General features: G+C 41.9%; 1 protein-coding gene across 2 annotated transcripts in view; it reads right to left on the bottom strand.

Moving 5' to 3' along the window:
* fbxw7 (F-box and WD repeat domain containing 7) overlaps positions 1-20,724 on the bottom strand; it is a 241,037-nt gene that overhangs the window by 133,786 nt on the left and 86,527 nt on the right. For both annotated transcript variants that reach the window (XM_055646783.1, XM_055646791.1), the window contains exon 2: positions 13,545-14,042. In XM_055646783.1, the coding sequence (XP_055502758.1) occupies positions 13,545-14,042 (498 nt within the window). The remainder of the gene's footprint in view (positions 1-13,544; positions 14,043-20,724) is intronic.

A 20,724-nucleotide genomic window follows, 5' to 3' on the forward strand; every position in this document is an offset into this window, starting at 1 on the left:
ATGATCCTTAGTGTGTTAAGGATTATAAATGATCCTTGAACATAATGATCCTATACTGTAGTATAGTGTTCGTGTGCGGGGATCGCCGGCCAGCGCCGAAGGGCCTGTTTCCGCCGATCTGTATTTCTAAACTAAACTATCTATACTCTTTACCAGTTTTGTACATCGCTTGAAGGTCCCCCTCAGTCTTCTCTGCTCCAAGGAGAAAGCATCACTTCTCACTTATCAGGAATAAATTCCATATGCTGTGGCTCTGTCTAGTTCAGCGATTGAATCATATCTTTCTGTCCTCTTAGACTAACCTTCCCACTTTGACCCAATCCCATCGATTTTGGTGTCAATCCCAAACGTAATAATTTTACCTCCTACATTAACAACTAAATTATTAATTTTAAAAAGTGAGGGTCCTGCAACAATCCTAGTGGTATACCCACTGGTCACAGTTGTCCATTCACAAACATTTTCAGTTTTGCCTCTTTGCCTTCGATCCCTTGGGTATTAACACTTTTGTACCAGCCTTCCCTGTGGAACCTTGTCACATGCCTTGCAATCCAACCAATCCCCGCCCACTGATACCCTCCTCCGCCTAGCGGAGCTGGTCCTTACCCTTAACAAATTTTTGTTTGACTCCTCCCATTTCCTCCAAATCCAAATCCAAGGCGTTGCTATGGACACGCGCATGGGCCCCAGCTATGCCTGCCTCTTTGTAGGGTACGTCGAACAATCCTTGTTCGAGGCGTACCATGGCCCTATCCCCGAACTCTACCTCCGCTACATCGACGACTGCATTAGTGCTACTTAAGAATTTTGTCCTGCACCCATACAGAACTCACTGACTTCATCCATTTCACCACTAACTTCCATCCGGCACTCAAATACACCTGGGCCATTTCCGACACTTCCCTACCTTTTCTTGACCTCACTATCTCCATCGCAGGTGACAGACTGCTGACTGACATCCACTATAAACCCACTGACTCCCATGGCTATCTGGACTACACTTCTTCCCACCCTGCTTCCTGTAAGGACTCTATCCCATACTCCAAATTCCTCAGACTACGCCGCATCTGCACCCAGGATGAGGTGTTCCAAACCAGGGCATCGGAGATGTCCTCATTCTTTAGGGAACGGAGGTTCCCCTCCCCTACTATAGATGAGGCTCGCACCAAACCTCGTAACACTGCTCTCTCTCCCGATCCCCCCACTCGTAACAAGGGCACAGTCCCCCTTGTCCTCACCTTCCATCCTACCAGCCGTCACATACAACAAATAATCCTCCGACATTTTCGCCACCTCCAACGGGACCCTACCACTGGCCTCGTCTTCCGATCTTCTATTTTTTTCCAGAGAAACAAATGAATTGAACATATTGGGAATTGCAGATATGCTGAATCTTGGCCTCAATATTAACATACCACCACCTCCCTTTCCATTTTCTTTTTAGCATGGGGTACTGATAAAGAAAAATGTCCAACTCATTTGAAAACAATACATAATTTTCCGAACCAGGAATGGAGAAGCCACAACTGCATCTTGACTATCATTCCACCATGATTAAAACACAAACTGAGGAAGAAATACCCCAATTTGGGAATCATACAGGGAATAATAAAACATGGTAAAAAGCAGCTGGGCCCAACTCATACATCTGACCAAGATGCCCCATCAAAGTTAGTCCCATTTTACCGCACATGACCAATTTCCCTCTACACAGTTCCTATCCATTTCCCTGTCCAAATGTCTTTTCATTGTTGCTATTGTACCTGCCTCAACTACTTCATCTGCCAGCTCTTTCCATATGCCCACCATATTAACTATGTTAAAAAGTTGCCACTCAGGATCCTATTAAATCTTGCTCCTCTCACCTTAAACCTGTGCCCTCTGGTTCTTGATTCCCCTATCCTGGGAAAGAGACTCTGTGCATCCATCGCACCTATTCCCGCCATAATTTTTTATACATCCATAAAATTACCCCTCAGTCTCCTGTGCACCAAAGCATAACTTCATAGCCTGCCTAATCTTTCCCTACAACTCAGGCTCTCAAGTCCTGGCTACGAGTACTCCTAGATCCTTCTGCTCTACAACATTCCCCACAGCCTGTGAAGGTCATGCTCTGGTTTGACTTTCTCACGACACCCCTCTCACTTATCCCAATCCAACTACACTAGGGATGCATCGGCTAACTTGCCCAGCTGATCACCATCCCACTGAAATTCTTGATAACCATCTTCACTGTCTACGCTACCACTAATTTTAGTTAAACATTTTAACTTTAGCATTTATGGATCATTCAACATTTACAGGGAAACAATATGTGATTTATTTGATTGAAGCATTTTACCATGATTGCAAGGAACATTGTTTTATCTAAACATTTTTAATTATTGAAATACAAAGTGGTGCTCCTAATATATTGAACCGCAAAGGAGAAAGCAACAAGAAATCAGGCGTAGACACAAGTGCTGGAGAAACTCAGCGAGTGCTGCACCCGCTGAGTTTCTCCAGCACTTTTGTCTACCTTCGATTTTCCAGCATCTGCAGTTCCTTCTTAAACAAGAAATCAGGCTTTTGGGAGGGGGATCTGTTAACCTCTAGAGGAAATGAGCTTTCAGTGTGGCATTCGACTTCTTAAGGGCCTGTCCCATCAGCATGCGCCTGCATGCGGCTAGCGCGACCTAACGTGGTCGCTTGAGCCGTACGGCCTCGCGTGGCCGGCCCCACTTCGATCGCCGGAGGAGTATGGAGTTGTGCGGAGCTGGTCCCGACATCGCGTGGGGCTCCGAAAAACTGACACGGTCCAAAAATCCCGCACGACAATGGCCTGTTGGCCCGCAGCCACATTGAGACCGTACACAGCGCCTCGATGGGCGTTCGCAGCGTCTTGACAGCGTACGCAGCATTTTGACGGCGTACGCCTAGCACGTGGCGTTGTGTGATGAAGTAACTCCCCGACGCCGTGCGACGTCCAAATTCAGTCGGTCCGCCTCCTGCCCAGCTGATTGATGAGTATGATGTCGGAACCTGCCCCGCACAACTCCAGACGACTCCGCGGTTGGAAGTGGGACCGGCCCTGCGAGGCCGTACGCCTCAAGCCACCACGTTTGGTCACGCTAGACCGCATGCAATCACATGCTGGTGGAACAGGCCCCTAACCATGCAAATTCAGGCAAGCGAAAGAAAGGAGATTATATGTCAGTTTCAAGCCTGAGGCATTATATCCAGCATGTGCAGTAGAAAATTACACTGATAATTAAAAACAATTTTAAAAAAATCTACTAAAATTCAATTTCTATTCGCACGTGCAAAGCTAATTCAGTTTGGCAAATATCAGAATAAGATTTTTGTACAAATGACTTTTAAACTTACAACCTCTACATTTTATTAGCCTATGGTTTAAAATTACCAATGATGCATCTTAGGTTACATCTTAGATCACGCTGGACTTCGACAGGCTTTAAAATAAAATCATGGAAACTTATCTTATTATTTAACTGTCCTAAAGAAAGAAGCTAACTTGAACATCGACACTGCCTGCAACAGCTGGAATTAGAAAATATTTCAGAAATGTTTTCAAAAATCCACTCCACCTCTCCCCACCCCTGAAATCAAATTCTACTGAAGACCACAACCAAAATGAAGAATGTGAGCAATGCTCATGGAAACTTTACTCCGTAACAACTTGAATGTGCAAGGCATGTTCTCACCCAAATCATTATATAAAGTTGTTTTTGTAAGATCATAAATTAAATAGACAAGAGTTGCAATTTTTTCAACAGAAATTCAACCGCATGTTTGTAAAGTTAAGACTTTTAGTTGATGAGACCACTTCATGTTAACAAAGATGTCAACAAAATAGAGAGAGTACAGAGGAGATTTACTAGAATGTTGCCTGGGCTTCAGCACCTAAGCTACAGAATAAGTTAGGTATTTATTTGTTGGCGCGCAGAAGGTTAAGGGGGGACTTGATAGAGGTCTTTAAAATGATGAGAGGGATAGACAGAGTTGACGTGGATAAGCTTTTCCCATTGAGAGTGGGGAAGATTCAAACAAGAGGAAATGATTTGAGAATCAAGGGACAGAAGTTTAGGGGTAACATGAGGGGGAACTTCTTTACTCAGAGAGTGGTAGCTGTGTGGAATGAGTGGAAGTGGTGGAGGCTGGTTCGATTTTATCATTAAAAAAAAAAAAAATAGGTATACGGACGGGAAAGGAATGGAGGGTTATGGTCTGAGTGCAGGTAGATGGGACTAGGTGAGAGTAAGTCTTCGGCACGGACTAGAAGGGCCGAGATGGCCTGTTTCCGTGCTGTAATTGTTATATGGTTATAATGTTAAAGAGTCCAATAAGATTCATTCAGTGCTGTCAGCAAAGTGAGAGGCTAAGAAAGCAATGGATATACAGCCAATGTAATCATTGCAGATATTTACCTTCATACCTTCATTGTAACGTGGTCTGTCTTTATGGGAAATGATTCTGCAGAATAGGTTGTCAAGTTTATTTTTTTTAAATGTGGTGGAAATGCAAGATCAGGCAGCAGAAAGTGACAGAGGTACACATGGCAGCCTGAATATAGAGAGAGCACTAAACAGAAATCTTAAGTGTGCTGTCCTTCTAGAGCCTTAACTAAACCACCATGAATACTGCCCACCAGACAAACCTGATGTTTTCACAGCATTGTTTGCAATCTGCAATGTCCACCCAGTTAGAAATCAGAAGATTCCATGAAACTGACACAACTTGAGGTTTCAGGGAGTGAGACTGTTACTACAAGAGATCCAGCCTTGGACATGCTCTGTTAACCCAGGTATTTACAGTAAGTGGCTTGTGCTGTTGTGTTTCTGGTTAATACTACCCCCATAATGTTGATGGTATAGGATTTAGTAATGGTAATAGTGACATCAATGAGTGCGGGGTTAGTGTTTTGATTCTCTCTGGCTGTTATTTGCTACTTCCACGGCATAAGTGTTGCTTGACAATTATCATCCCTTGATTGAATGTTGTTTAACAATTCCATTTGAAGCACCTCTTGAAATGAAACTATTGGGACTATTTCATTTCTACAGGTGTTTCAAATGGAATTGTGCAATTGATAACCATTTGGGATGATTGACTTGCAAGCAACCACAACTGTCTTCCTATGTGCAAAGTATTACTCAAACCAATTGGAATATTTTCTCCATGGTGCTCATTCACTGAAGTTTTTACCAGGAGTCATTGATACACTCGATCAAATATTGCATTGTGATCGCACTTCTGGAATTCCACATTTTGGTCCATGTTTGGATCAAAGGTGTAATGAGGCCTGAAGCGGAATGCTCCAAGCACCAGTGTGCAGATTATTGGTCAAAGTCGGAATCTCCTCTGCTCATTAGCTGTTCAATTAGTCAACACCAATTACGTCTGAAGAAGGGTCTCGACCCAAAACGTTGCCTATTTCCTTCGCTCCATAGATGCTGCCTCACCCGCTGAGTTTCTCCAGCATTTTTGTCAACCTCCAATTACATCTAGATTTTTTAAGACTACAATTTGAGATGGAGAAGGGAAAATCGGAGGTGTCAGTATTACAGTTGAACAAAGGGGACTATGGAGCCATGAGGGAGGAGCTGGCCAAAGTTGACTGGAAAGGGGCAGGAATGTCAGTGTAACAACAATGGCAGGTATTTTGCGGAATAATTCAGAAGGTGCAGGATCAGTTCATTCCAAAGAGGAAAAAAGATTCCATGGGGCATAAGGGGCGACCACGGCTGACAAGGGAAGTCAGGGACAGTATAAAAATAAAAGAGAAGTATAACATAGCAAAGATGAGCGGGAAGCCAGAGGATTGGGAAACATTTAAAGAGCAACAGAAGATAAATAAAAAGGCAATACGGGGAGAAAAGATAAGTCACGAAGATAAGCTAGCCAAGAATATAAAGGAGGATAGTAAAAGCTTGTTTAGGTATGTGAAGAGGAAAACAATAGTTAAGACCTAAGTTGGATCCTTGAAGACTGAAACAGGTGAATTTATTATGGGGAACAAGGAACTGGCAGACAAGTTACTGAACAGCTACTTTGGATCCGTCTTCACTAAGGAGGACACAAACAATCTTCCTGATGTACTAGTGGCCAGAGGATCTAGGGTGACGGAGGAACTGAAGGAAATTCACATTCGGCATGAAATGGTGTTGGGTAGACTGATGGGACTGGGCTGATAAATCCCCAGGGCCTGATGGTCTGCATCCCAGGGTACTTAAGGAAGTGGCTTGAGAAATTGTGGACGCATTGGTGATCATTTTCCAATGTTCTATAGATTCAGGATCAGTTCCTGGGGATTGGAGGGTAGCTAATGTTATCCCACTTTTTAAGAAAGGCAGGAGAGAGAAAACAGGGAATTATAGACCAGTTAGCCTGACATCGGTGCTGGGGAAGATGCTGGAGTCAATTAAAGTTGAAATAACGGCACATTTGGACAGCAGTAGCAGGATCGGTCTGAGTCAGCATGGATTTGCGAAGGGGAATTCATGCTTGACTAATCATCTGGAATTTTTTGAGGATGTAACTAGGAAAATCGACAAGGGAGAGCCAGGACTTTCAGAAAGTATTGGAAAAGGTCCAACATAGGAGATTAGTGGGCAAAATTAGAGCGCATGGTATTGGGGGTAGGCTACTGACATGGATAGAGAATTGGTTGGCAGACAGGAAACAAAGAGTAGGGATCAACGGGCTCCCTTTCTGAATGGAAGCACGGCAGTTTAATGTGGATAAATGGGAGGTTATCCACTTTGGCGACAAAAACAGGAAGGCAAATTATTATCTGAATGGTGTCAAGTTGTGAATTGGGGAAGTACGACGAGATCTGGGGATCCTTGTTCATCAGTCACTGAAAGTAAGCATGCAGGTACAGCAGGCAGTGAAGAAAGTGAACGGCATCTTGGTCTTCATAACAAGAGAAGTTGAGTGTTGGAGCAAAGATGTCCTTCTGCAGTTGTACAGGGCCCTAGTGAGACCACTATTGGAGTATTGTGTGCAGTTCTGGTCTCCAAATTTGAGGAAGGACATTCTTGCTTTTGAGGGGGTGCAGCTTAGATTCACAAAGTTAATTCCCGGGATGGCGGGACTGTCATATGTTGATAGAATGATGCGCTGGGCTTGTATACTCTAGAATTTAGAAGGATGAGAGGGAATCTTATTGAAACATATAAGATTATTATGGGTTTGGACACGCTAGAGGCAGGAATCATGTTCCCAATGTTGTGGGAGTCCAGAACCAGAGCAAAAGTTTAAGAATAAGGAGTAAGCCATTTCAAACGGAGATGAGAAAAAACTTTTCACACGGAATGTTGTGAATCCGTGTAATTCTTTGCTTCAGAAGGCAGTGGAGGCCAATTCTCTGGATGCTTTCAAGAGAGAGTTTGATAGAGCTCTTAAAGATAGTGGAGCCAGGGGATATGGGGAGAAGGCAGGAACGGGGTACTGATTGTGGATGATCAGCCTTGATCACAGTGAATGATGGTGCTGGCTCAAAGGGCCGAATGGCCTACTCCTGCACCTATTGTCTATTGTGTTGCTTGAGACATTGACAGTGATAATACTTTTGATCATCAAGAGTAGCCAGATTGGGTAATTCCTGCTTTTAATGACCAGATTGATATTAGTGTTTCTGGAGGCATGACTAGCTCTGGAGCACAGGTTTTTAGTAAGGTATCCAACCAGAGGGTTTGCTGGTCATATTGTCTTTTCTGCTTCCAGACATTTCTGGGTATCAGGTGGAATGAATCAAATTTGCTGACATCTATCTTCTTTAATGATGGGGACATCAAGTGGATGCGATGGATCATGGAAACATGCCCCAGGGCCCAACTCGTCTATGCTGATCTAGATGCCCCACCCAAGCTAGTCCCATCTGCCCCCCGCCTGGTGCATATCCCTCTAAAACCTTCCTATCCACAGACCTGTCTACATATGGACACAAAGAACTGCAGATGTGGGCTAATGCACAAAAGTGCTGGAGTAACTCAACAGGATAAGCAGCATCTTTACAGAAGATGACTGTTAGATGACAGATCTCTAAATAAAGGTCAAAATCTGAAACGTCACCTATCGATGTTCTCCAGTTCTCCAGTTCTGCAACTTCTTCTGCAGTTGTATAGGGCTCTCGTGAGACTACATCTGGAGTATTGTGTACTGTTTTGGTCTCCTAATTTGAGGAAGGTCATCCTTGTGATTGAGGCAGTGCAGCGTAGGTTCACGAGTTGAATCCCTGGGATGGCGGGACTGTCATATGAGGAAAGATTGAAAAGACAAGGCTTGTATTCACTGGAGTTTAGAAGGACCACAGTCACAGAATAAAGGGGAGGTCATTTAAGACTGAGGTGAGAAAAAACTTTTTCACCCATAGAGTTGTGAATTTATGAAATTCCCTGCCACAGAGGGCAGTGGAGGCCAAGTCACAGGATGGATTTAAGAGAGAGTTAGATAGAGCTCTAGGGGCTAGTGGAGTCAAGGGATATGGGGAGAAGGCAGGCACGGGTTATTGATGGGGGACGATCAGCCATGATCACAATGAATAGCGGTGCTGGCTCGAAGGGCCGAATGGCCTCCTCTGAAGAAGGGTTTTGGCCCGAAATGTTGCCTATCTCCTTCGCTCCATAGACGCTGCTGCACCCGCTGAGTTTCTCCAGCATTTTTGTGTACCTATTTTCTATGTTTTCTAGGTTTCTATGTTTCCAGAGATGCTGCCAACTCTGCTGAGTTACTGTAGCACTTTCTGTCCGACCTGTATAAATATCCTTTAAATGTCATTGTTGTACATGCCTCAGCTATTTTTTTTCCTGGAGCTGGGTCCACATACCCACTACCCTCTGTGTGAAAAGGTTGCCCTTCAGCTTTGTATTAAATCCTTCCCCTCACTTTAAATCTATGCTTGATTCCCCTTTACCCTGTGAAAAAGATTCTGTGCATTTACCCTACCCATTTATTTGGTACTTATAGTCAAGTCGAAAAAAACGGCAATAATGCAAAACTCTAATGCAAAACTAATGCAAAACTCCATTGTGTTTCAGCAAAGGGTGTTAGTCTTTGGAATAACTGCCATGATGAGCTGAAAAAATGTAAGACTCTATTCAAACTAAAAACACTCTTCAGAAACAAAAGATTGAATGGTTATGAGCTGGACCAGTGATTTTCTTTTCTGTTTGATTATTTCTTGTTTGTGGACTGTTCAACAGATTTTGGGTCCATTTGTTCCCATTATTCTGTTTTTCCATGAAAATGTATAGAAAATAAGAGGGGGTAGGACCAGAAAAGTTTTCGAACATCTTCTTACCCCTTTTGAACATGAACGATATTATTTGTATTATTTGAGTTACTTATTTGTTTGTTTTCCTTTGTGTTTTATTTTCTTTTTTCTTCTCTTTTTTTTTTTTTTTTTTTTTATTGCTTACAAGTTTATTTGTGTTTGTATTTTTTAACATGTTCAATAAATTAATTTAAATTTTTTTTTTTTTTTTTTAAAGTACTTGGTTGTATGAACTTCACCCTCTTCTATATCACTAAAGTCAGACCCTGCTGGCATTAAGGCTAGGAATATTCTCGGAATCTCCTCCGCCTATTTGGTGTTCAATTATCCAACACCAATCACAGCTAGATGTGTTAGAACTGTGGACCTTTGGTTTTATTTATTGATTGGAGATGCATCTAGCCCTGTCAATTGCATGCTGTGTCTTCTGATGGCACCTCACTTTCATACCTTCAACTTTTTAATAACTTTCAATTTCTCGGCCCCCATTGCCTCATCTTCACCATGGACATCCAGTTCCTCTACACCTCCATTCTCCACAAGGAAGGTCTCAAGTACCTTGGTTTCTTCCTCTACCCGAGAGGAAATGTCCCTCTATTAATATTCTCCTCTGGCTGGTGGAACTTGTCCTCACCCACATCAAGTTGTCTTTTGACTCTCACTTCCTCTCTCATTTTTAGGTGTGCCTGGTGCTGCTACCAGCATGTCCTGCTCTCATTGAGTGCACATGAAGGTTTCAATTTGAAAGAGAAAATATATATTGGAGACACCTTAAAGGGCCTGTCCCACTTTCATGACCTAATTCACGACCTCTGCCGAGTTTGCCCTTGACTCATACTCGCAGCATGGTCGTCACAAGATCATAGGAGGTCATAGGTGGTCATAGGTAGGTCGTGGTGCTAGTCGTAGGTACTCGTGGCATCAAGTAGGTCAGGGAGTTTTTCTAGCCTTATGAAGAATGTCCACGAGTAAAAAAGGTCGTGAATTGGGTTGTGAAAGTGGGACAGGCCCTTTAACGCGGTGATAATTTGGGAGTCATTTAAAAGCAGAAATAATAGCAAAAAAATAAAAGGTTTAAAGGTGATGTTATGAACATCAAGAGGAAATAAAAGGCTTGGTAAAACTACAAAGAAACCAAAATTGCCACTGGTCCAGGAAATTTGAATAGATAAAGTAAATGTAAACATTCAATCAAAGAATGTATTGAACATAGAGTGGGATAACAAGAACTTCATGTTAGATTAAGCATGAAGATTTTGAACCTTTTTCTAAGTAATAATTTTGCCTTGGGTTCCTTAGAAATTTGTAATCATTTTGAGATAAGCTATACAAAATGCTAAATTAGAGGAAGGTTAGAAAAAGGCTATACAACACAAAGGTTTAGTTATAGATTTAAGTTATAGAAACATAGAAACATAGAAATTAGGTGCAGGAGTAGGCCATTCGGCCCTTCGAGCTGCAGATACAGTATGCCAGGTTTATTTAACAAATACATTTCATATATATCACAAAACCTGTGTTTAAGGATAAACACCCAAATATAACTGCTATCCAAGAAAGGAAAGACAGATAATACAAGCAAATACAGTCAGCTGACTAGCAGTTGGAAACTGAAGGACTCAATTTATAGGGAGATGATAAGAGTACTTCAAAAACTCCATTGGAATAATCACAATTAATATGGGTTTGTGAAAAGGAATTAGTGTTTAATGAATGTATTAAATTGACAAGAGAGAGGATTGGTGCACTGAAGCAATTCCTTTGGCCCACCACCTCATGTACCCAAGTAAATTAACCCTGTCCTGACTCGTTATTCTTCCAACATTCCTATTAACCTCCACACCCCCAAATTCTCCCTATCTCTTCAGAATTACGGACAATTTAGAGCAGCCAGTTCACCAGACTGATTCCTGGGATGTCAGGACTTTCATATGAAGAAAGACTGGATAGACTCGGCTTGAACTCGCTAGAATTTAGAAGATTGAGGGGGGATCTTATAGAAACTTACAAAATTCTTAGGGGGTTGGACAGGCTAGATTCAGGAAGATTGTTCCCGATGTTGGGGAAGTCCAGAACAAGGGGTCACAGTTTAAGGATAAGGGGGAAATCTTTTAGGACCGAGATGAGGAAAACATTTTTCATACAGAGAGTGGTGAATCTGTGGAATTCTCTGCCGCAGAAGGTAGCTGAGGCCAGTTCATTGGCTATATTTAAGAGGGAGATAGATGTGGCCCTTGTGGTTAAAGGTATCAGGGGGTATGGAGAGAAGGCAGGTACGGGATACTGAGATGGATGATCAGCCATGATCATATTGAATGGCCGAAGGGCCGAATGGCCTACTCCTGCACCTATTTTCTATGTTTATGTTTCTATGTTAACAGCCTGCACGCTTTGGGAGGAAACCGGAGCAACTGGAAGAAAACCACACAGTTAAATGACAGGGAACAAAATGAGGACAGTACCGGATGTCAGGATCAACTAAAGTTCACTGGAGTGGACTTTAGTGCCTCTACCAGTTGTGTCATATTTTAACTTAATTTCTTTGAAGATGTAACTAGTACGGACGATAAAATGGAGCCAATGGATATAGTGCATTTGGACTTCAATAAGTTGTTCAATCAAAGTTTCAAACACAAGTTACGGTTTCATGGCTTTGTAAATAATACATTAGCTTGGAGTGGGAAATTAATGGACCATTTACAGGCTGATAAAATGTAGCCAGTGAAGTGAGGCAAAATTAGGTTTGGGTCCTTAGTTACTTATCATCCTTATTAATAGCTAAATGGTATTCAGAGAGCTGACACACGGGAAACATACCATTAGAATGCAGCAACAGCAAGTAATAAGAAAGCCTATTGGAATTTTGACCTTTATTGCAAATGGAACAGAGGCATAAGGAAGTCTGAAATATAGCTTTTCACTGAAACTCAGTACATGTGACAATAACAAACCTAAACAGAAAATGCTGTTAAATTGTGCAGCAGGACAGGTAGCATCTGAAGAGAGAGAGAAACTGAATTAACATTTCCAATCAATGGCCGATCATCACCAAGGAAGTGTTGCCACTGCACAGGGTTTTAAGAGCCTGTCCCACCAGCATGCGGCGAGCGCGATCAAACGTCGTGCTTGAGGCGTACGGCCTCGCGAAGCCGGTCCCACTTCCAACCGCGGAGTCGTCTGAAGTTGTGTGGGGCTGGTCCCGACATCATACTCACCAATCAGCTGGGCAGGAGGCGGGCCGACTGAATTTGGACGTCGCACGGCGTTGGGCGGTTACGTCATCACGCAACGGCACGCCGGGCGGTGATGTCATCGCGCAACGCCACGCGCTTGGCATACGCCGTCCAGACGCTGCGTACGCCCATCGACCCGCTGCGTACGCCCGTCGAGGCGCTGCGTACGGCCTCGATGGGGCTGCGGGCCGACAGGCCGTTGCCGCGCGGGATTTTTGAACATGGTCAGTTTTTCGGAGCCCCGCGCGATGTCGGGACCAGCTCCGCACAACTCCATACGGCTCCGGCGATCGAAGTGGGACCGGCAACGCGAGGCCGTACGCCACAAGCGACCACGTTAGGTCACGCTCGCCGCATGCAGTCGCATGTGGTGGGACAGGCCCTTTAGTAATGCCACACTGAGAGGACATTTGGATGTTTACAGTGCAATTAAGACTTGGTAGATGAGGAATTTCTCCTAAGATAGAAAGATCTGGCCTACTCTGAATTTTAGCAGAATATAAGTGGTGAAACATTACTGAAGAGTGGAGCAGGCTTGAGGAGCCATATGGTGGGGGGTTTTTGTCCCAGTTTATTACGCTTTTAAGTTGATTAAAAATCTCAGAATATTTGAAAATGGTAAATTTTAAATTTCTGCTTCTGCAATGAAGTAAACAAAAATCAAGATAATTATTAAACTGCTGCACAATTAATTCAGTAAATTATGCATTAAAATTTAATGTTCTACTTCAAATGCATTGTGATAAAGTCTCTAAATATGTGCACAGCAAAACTACTTCAAAAGAGATCTTTTGAAACTGGAACATTGAAATACTTTTGCATTTTTTCCAATGGTTCGGCAATACATTAGCATATAAATACCATCGTTGATCGTTACACTCTTGATTCTTATTTGCAATATATTCATAACTTGCACATTTATAAAATGTGTAGTTAGTAACTTTTCACAGTGTTGCATTATACAATAAATCTCTACTATTACAAAGCATTCTCAAATGTTTAACAACACTTTACTGTCACTAGTTCTTACTTACCTGATTCTTTGTTAAGATAGCGAGTGATTGGTGTGTGGCCATATCAGTATAATTCTCATCAGATAGGTCATTTCCATTTGTGCAAGATTCTTCTCTACTACTATCATCTGATTGTTCAAAATCATCACTGTCTTGGTCCATCTCCTCTTCGTCATCATCATGTTCCTCCTCTTTGTTCCTTTCTTTGATCTCTGCTGTGATTTGGTTGTTGTTTTCTTCTTCATCAGTTACAGCAGCAGGAGCCTCATCACTAGTGCTCCCACGTGCCTCCGTTCCACTGCCGTCTGCATTCCTTGCACAGTTCCCCTCTTGTACCTCTACTACTCTGTTCATTTGGTCCTCCTCTCCATGACTTAATGAGGCATTACCACGGAGGGACCCTCCACTTCGATGCCTCTTGCTGCCCCCAGACAGCAATTCCTGGTTCATGTCCAACAGCCAGCTTGCTACTTCTTGAATCTTCGCTAGATTGGTGGATCGTGTACACGTAGTTGCAGCCTAAGAACCAAATAGATGAGATTAAATTAATTTAAAAAAACTTTATATTTTAATATTACATTTGCAAAAAATGTCAACAAAGCCCAAATATTTTAGGTATGATATGAAAACTTTGAATACCCTGAAGTGCCGGAAATGTAAACTCTGATAATTTTACAAAATGTATCTGGTCAATATTTAGGATATGAATTCAGGATAGAAACATAGAAACATAGAAAATAGGTGCAGGAGTAGGTCATTCGGCCCTTCGAGCCTGCACCGCCATTCAATATGATCATGGCTGATCATCCAACTCAGTATCCTGTACCTGCCTTCTCTCCGTACCCCCTGATCCCTTTAGCCACAAGGGCCACATCTAACTCCCTCTTAAATATAGCCAATGAACTGGCCTCAACTACCTTCTGTGGCAGAGAATTCCACAGATTCACCACTCTCTGTGTGAAAAATGTTTTTCTCATCTCGGTCATAATGCAACAATAGCATACAGAGATAAAGAAAACGATGAACTGACTGTTACGAAAGTAAATCACTTTGGAAAATTTTAAATTAAACCGGAAAATGCTAGAAATACTCAGCATATGAAAAAAATGACTCCTCTGCATTGATACTGCCTGAAGCAGTATTTACAACATTTTCTATTTTTATTTCAAAACATGTTCGATGCACCAACACTGTTCTGAGAATGTCATCCAGAAAACAAGGAAGGTGGAAATGAAGTCTGGACACAGAGCAGATACTTGCCAAGTAAAATCAGTTTTGATATCATAATTGTTCATTAAAAATAACTTTATTGCCAGGGTTCGCTCAAAGCACTTTTTTAAATTATATTTCTCAAGAAATATATTTTGAAAATAACTTTAAATAGTCAAAAAAATTCACAATTGCCTTTTGTGACACGTGATCAAAAGAGAGCAGAATAAATGTAATGGCTAACATGCCTAAAAAAGTTTTATTCCGGTTGATAATTTTCCTTTTTATCTCTACAAACATGCGAATCGTTCATCTTCAAATAGCAACATTCCTTGCCTGGTGTCAAGAGCAACACCGGAAATTGGAGGAACAGCACCTCATATTCCGCTTGGGGAGTCTGCATCCTGCGGGCATGAACATTGAATTCTTCCAATTTTGTTAGCCCTTGCTGTCTCCTCCCCTTCCTCAGCCCTCGGGCTGTCTCCTCCCATCCCCCAGCCCTCGGGCTCCTCCTCCTCCTTTTCCCTTTCTTCTCTCCACTCCCCCACCCCCCATCGGTCTAAAGAAGGGTTTCGGCCCGAAACGTTGCCTATTTCCTTCGCTTTCATAGATGCTGCTGCACCCGCTGAGTTTCTCCAGCATTTTTGTGTACCTTCGATTTTCCAGCATCTGCAGTTCCTTCTTAAACAAAATAAATTCCTTGCCTGGTGCTTGCTTTCCAGTATCCTGCCAAGAGTTCAAGGTGGAAACGCAATCATGAGTATTGGCTGAGGAAAAGTCACACCTGATCTGTCCTCCCCAGGCATTCATTGAAGAATTTTCAGCAAAGTTCTCAACTTAAAAAATAGTAAGTGGTGGGCAGGCCCAAACTTACTGAACACTCTGGCCATTGGTATTATAGCACTGGTATAGCTCACTCATATAGACCTTCCTAGCTCACATAGATCATATGCAAATATTGCTTTACTTGATTAGAAGAACTAGATTTTGAAAATAATCAAAACAGTACATCAGGATGTACTTTCTTTTTTTATACTTCAAAACAATAATGTGATGAGATTTCAATGTGTGATTATCCAATTCTCACCTTTACATAGAATTGAAAACTTCACGTACATTAGGCAAATCGTGAAAGCAATTTGAATAGTGTCTCAAGCCTTGCAAAATGTCTCCAGTACATCTTGTAGGTAGAGTTTTTAAAAACTTCATCACAGTGTAAATTGCAAACACATTAATATTAAGATACTTGAAACTTGGACATCAAGGCTAAAGGGCCTGTCCCACTATGCGAGGTAATTCAAGAGTTCTCCCGAGTTTTCCCCTGATTCGAACTCGGAGAATGTCCGTAGCGGGTCCGTAGGCATTCGTGGATGTCTCGTAGTGGCTCGTACGAGTAAAAAGTAACAATTTTTTTAATCACCAGTATTTTTTTACCCGTGGACATTTTTCACATTGTTGAAAAAACGTCACGAGTTTACTGGATTTGCCGAGTACCTACCGTTACTCGTACGAGCCGCTACAAGGCATTCACAAACTCCTAACGACCCGCTACGGACATTCTCCGAGTTCAAATCAGGGGAAAACTGGGGAGAACTCTTGAATTACCTTGTACAGTGGGACAGGCCCTTAAGGATTCAAAAGTCATTATATTTATCCAAATTAAATATTGCAAATTCATCTTACAGCACTACAGCTCAGTTAAAGAAACTACTCATTAGGTTAAAACAACAGTCATCAGGATACAAACTTAACATGTCATAGCTTTGTTTTGTTCACATAACAAGTGGCCAGATAATAACAGCCTTAAAACACACTAGTGATTAACCTGTAGTTGTCTAATTAAATATTGGTACTAGGTATTGGTATCATGTCACACATTAGTAAGTCATTCACAGAAATGCCTATTGAGTTATTGCCGTTCAGAAAATCAGCGAATCTCAGGATAGCGGAAATTTTCTCTTAAGAATGTTTAAAAATAGTAAATTATTGAAGAATAAGGAATCACACAATGATTAAAAACTTGATGGGCAGTTATGTGCAGGACAGCTGAACTTGTAAATATTCATGCACTGCTTTATTCCAACTTAAAAGAACGTCATTATTTTTACAATGTACTTTTTGCCACAAAACACCTTATTCTTACATCCATCAATACAAAATTAGTACCGTGCAACAGGCAAAACAAAGGAGAAAAAACATTACAATACACTTTGAAAGATCCATTATGATGCATCGGAGGGAAAACTTAACCTTGTTATCCATAAAACAAAAATAGGATTAGTCCTTGTTGCACAAGATTAAATTTAATTTTCAACTGCAGTTGTGCTTTTGACAGCTTGACCTCTCAGCATACACATTGCACAAGACGACACAATATGGTTATATTTTGACTCATTTTTAAAAACAGTAAAAAAAACTCCGAAGGGGCAGATTGGTGATTCGATTCTCACTATTTACATAATACGTATCTCAAAAGATTCCAGTGTGGTTTTTTTTAGAATGATAAGATATTAGAAATCTTTCCCTTCAAACACATACAATGCAAAAGCTTAGCATTCTGCACAACAGAGCCTGGCTCCGGTGAACAATACCCTATACAAATTGCAAATGAGATGTAGCAGTCAGTTTGTAGAGAAGCTGCATAACAAGTTATTGGCCAGTCAAAACCACAGCCAGCTCAAAGCGTAATCATCTGTAAATTAACATACTTTCCAACCACACACTGTTACACTCCATGGGAGCATTTTCACCGAGAGGTCTGTCATAGATACATAGAAACTAGGTGCAGGAGTAGGCCATTCGGCCCTTCGAGCCTGCACCGCCATTCAATATGATCATGGCTGATCATCCAACTCAGTATCCTGTACCTGCCTTCTCTCATTACCCCCTGATCCCTTTAGCCACAAGGGCCACATCTAACTCCCTCCCTTTTTTTTTCTTTGACATTTATTGAAAGCATGCTACAATTAGAGGATAGATTATCAAGGCCATACAAGTATACACAACAAAAGAAATGGACCACTTTACACAGACACATGCAATAAACAATTAGAAAATATTATTTTTAATATTTCATTATCTGTGCATTAAAAACAAATCTTAACAGAAATGGAATCCATTTTGGTTCTTCCACTTTTGACACCAACTGCTTTACAAATGAAACCTGGTATTGTTGCTTATCAAAATAGACAAGACAATCAATGTTTTCATATAAAAACCAGTTTGTACTTTTACTTGTTCCCAAAAAAACCTCATTTAAAAAAAAAGTTGTTTAAATATTTACAGCATTTTCACTTTGTCTGCTGAACATTCTTACAGTAAATTCTGTCATTCTGTCAGTAAATTCCAATCAATGACAAAGGCTGATCAGCTAGTTACCCTTCCCTGTAGCCACCAAGACTTGTGCAAGACTCTTTCAGCCAGTACAAAAATAGAATCATCGGACATCCTTTTCCTAATCTTTCCATGTTCTTCACTGGGGAACCGAAGAGCAGCCAGAAATCCCCTTGACATTTAGATCGGCAAAGAATCAACTAGTATGAGTGCATGCTAAGAGGCACTGCCTCTAACACAGTGTGTATTTGATGAACAGTATCTACCCAGCATGCATTTTGCAAATACACTGACAGGTTATCATATCACAACTAAAACCTCATTTGTGTTATGAAATATTTATCAGTGCGGCAGTTCTTAGCAGTCATCGCAGCCAGAAAACAAATATCAATGCATCTCGCACAAGATATTAAATGCCCATTTTGCACAACTAGAAATGTGGGTTTGTTTTTCAGGTAGCAGCTTGAAGAAGATGTCATATTTATTTTAAGAAGGATGCAGTGAAATTTGGCTCATTAGATATTTTTAATGAGACATAGAAATTCCTCAATTCATAACTCAATTGCTAACCCAGCTTGTCCCGGGTGCCGTCTTTCCGTGCTGTCAACTGTCTCTCCAGTAGTCACCAAACAATTCGTAATTGAGGAATTTGATGAGAATGTACGTGTGAAAAATATACAACTTCTAGATGTGCTGGGACACGTCCTCAGTGATGTGATCTGGGGTCATCGGGTGTTTCGGGTCTCACAACATCCGACACCCTCGCCCAGGCGACCCAGCCGGGGTTGATCAGGCCCTGACTTGCGTCCCAGCAGCAACCGCCCACAGATCAGCCATCTTAATAACTACTCTGCACGGTTAGGAGATTCTAGTGCGTGGAGGGCCTGGGCTCTGTGGGGTGAGTCCTGGCCGGGCTCCTCCTGCGTTTCACCAGGTTCAAGGCCCATGCGCTGCACCTCTTTCTCCTGCTCCGAACATTTCCTTCTCGCCTGATGAATTTTTAGGCCACGGTGTTTCATTAGGCCTTTCCGTAGCTTTATTGGGTAACTTTCTCATGAACGACACAGACTGGGGTGCTAACCCAGCCTTTCCCGTGTCCAGTCTTTCCGTGCCGTCAACTGTCTCTCCAGTAGTCACCAAACTATTCTTGGTTGTCACCCAGTTTTTATTTTAAGCACTATTGGGACAAGGGGAGAATACGTGTTCGGCACGGACTAGAAGGGTCGAGATGGCCTGTTTCCGTGCTGTAATTGTTATATGGTTATATGGTTATATTAGTAAGTTTGCAGATAACACTAAAGTGGGTGGTATTGTAGATAGTTAGGATGGTTGCCAAAAATTGCAGCAGGATCTTGATCGGTTGGGCAGGTAGGCTGAAGAATGGCTAATGGAGTCTAGTACTGAGAAGGAGAGTTGTTGCATCTTGGGAAGTCATCGAAGGGCAAGACCTACTCTGTGAAAGGCAGGGATCTAGGAATGCAGGAACATATTTTCTTGATGGTGGCGTCACAGGTAATCAAAATGGTGATCAAAAAGGCTTTCAGCACGTTGACCTTCACTCGTTAGAGTACTGAAGAAGTTGAGAGGTCATGGTGCAGTTGTACAAGAACTCGGTGAGGCCACATTTAGAGTATTGTGCTCAATTTTGGTCACCCTGTTATAGGAAAGATATTGCTAAGCTGTAAAGGGTGCAGAAATAATTCACGAGGATGTTGCTATAGGGAGAGGTTGAGCCGGCTAGGACTTTATTCCTTGCAGCGCAGGATGAGGGTGATCTTACCGAGGTGTACAGCATCATGAGAGGAATGCACAGAGTATTTTACCCATCGCAGGGGAATCAAGAACCAAAGGACAAAGGCTTAAGCTGAGGGGAGGAAACATTTAATAGGTTTGAGAGGGTCTACTTTTTTTATACAAGGGTGGTAGGAACGAGCTGCCAGAAGTAGTTTAGGCAGGTACTATCACAACATTTAAGAAACATTTAGACAGGTGCATGGATAGGATGAATTGAGAGGGATATGGGCCAAATGCAGGCAGGTGTCCCGAGTGAAGATAGGTTGGTCAGCATGGGCAAGTTGGGGTCGAAGGGCCTTTTTTCACGCTGTATGACTCTAAGACTATTTAAAAATCTTGCATGGGTTAACTGATCAAACCAGGCTCCAAAGATCTGAAAAAAAAGATTATTTTCCAATATTTCACCGAAAAGTCAAAATTCTGGTCAAAATCTAAATTCTTTGTGGCAGTTTAAACTGAAGATGAAATTCTGGAAGAATGTTAATGTTAAATGATCTTATTGTAGCCTTGCGTTTTACTAATCCACACTCTGATGCTGTAGCACTATTTTCTGCGCTCCAGTGTTTTCTCTCTTTACTCTATCTGTAAATCTCTGTACACATGATAATTATAAACCAATGCCAATACTCAATGGACCAGGCAGCATTTGTGGAAGGAAATGGACTTTTGTCAGTAGAAGGGACCTCACCCAAGATGCCATCTGTCCATTTTCATCCACAGATACTGCCTGAAATGTCAAGTTCCTCCACTAGTTTGTTTTTTGAACTGGAAAACAAACCTTTGGGATAGTTGTAGGGTATCCTCCTCTGAGTTAGGAAGTGTGGGCAGTTATGGAAAAATGGTGGCTGGAGTTAAAATTTTGATA

This window comes from Leucoraja erinacea, chromosome 1 (genome assembly GCF_028641065.1).
Source record: "Leucoraja erinacea ecotype New England chromosome 1, Leri_hhj_1, whole genome shotgun sequence".
NCBI lineage: Eukaryota > Metazoa > Chordata > Chondrichthyes > Rajiformes > Rajidae > Leucoraja > Leucoraja erinaceus.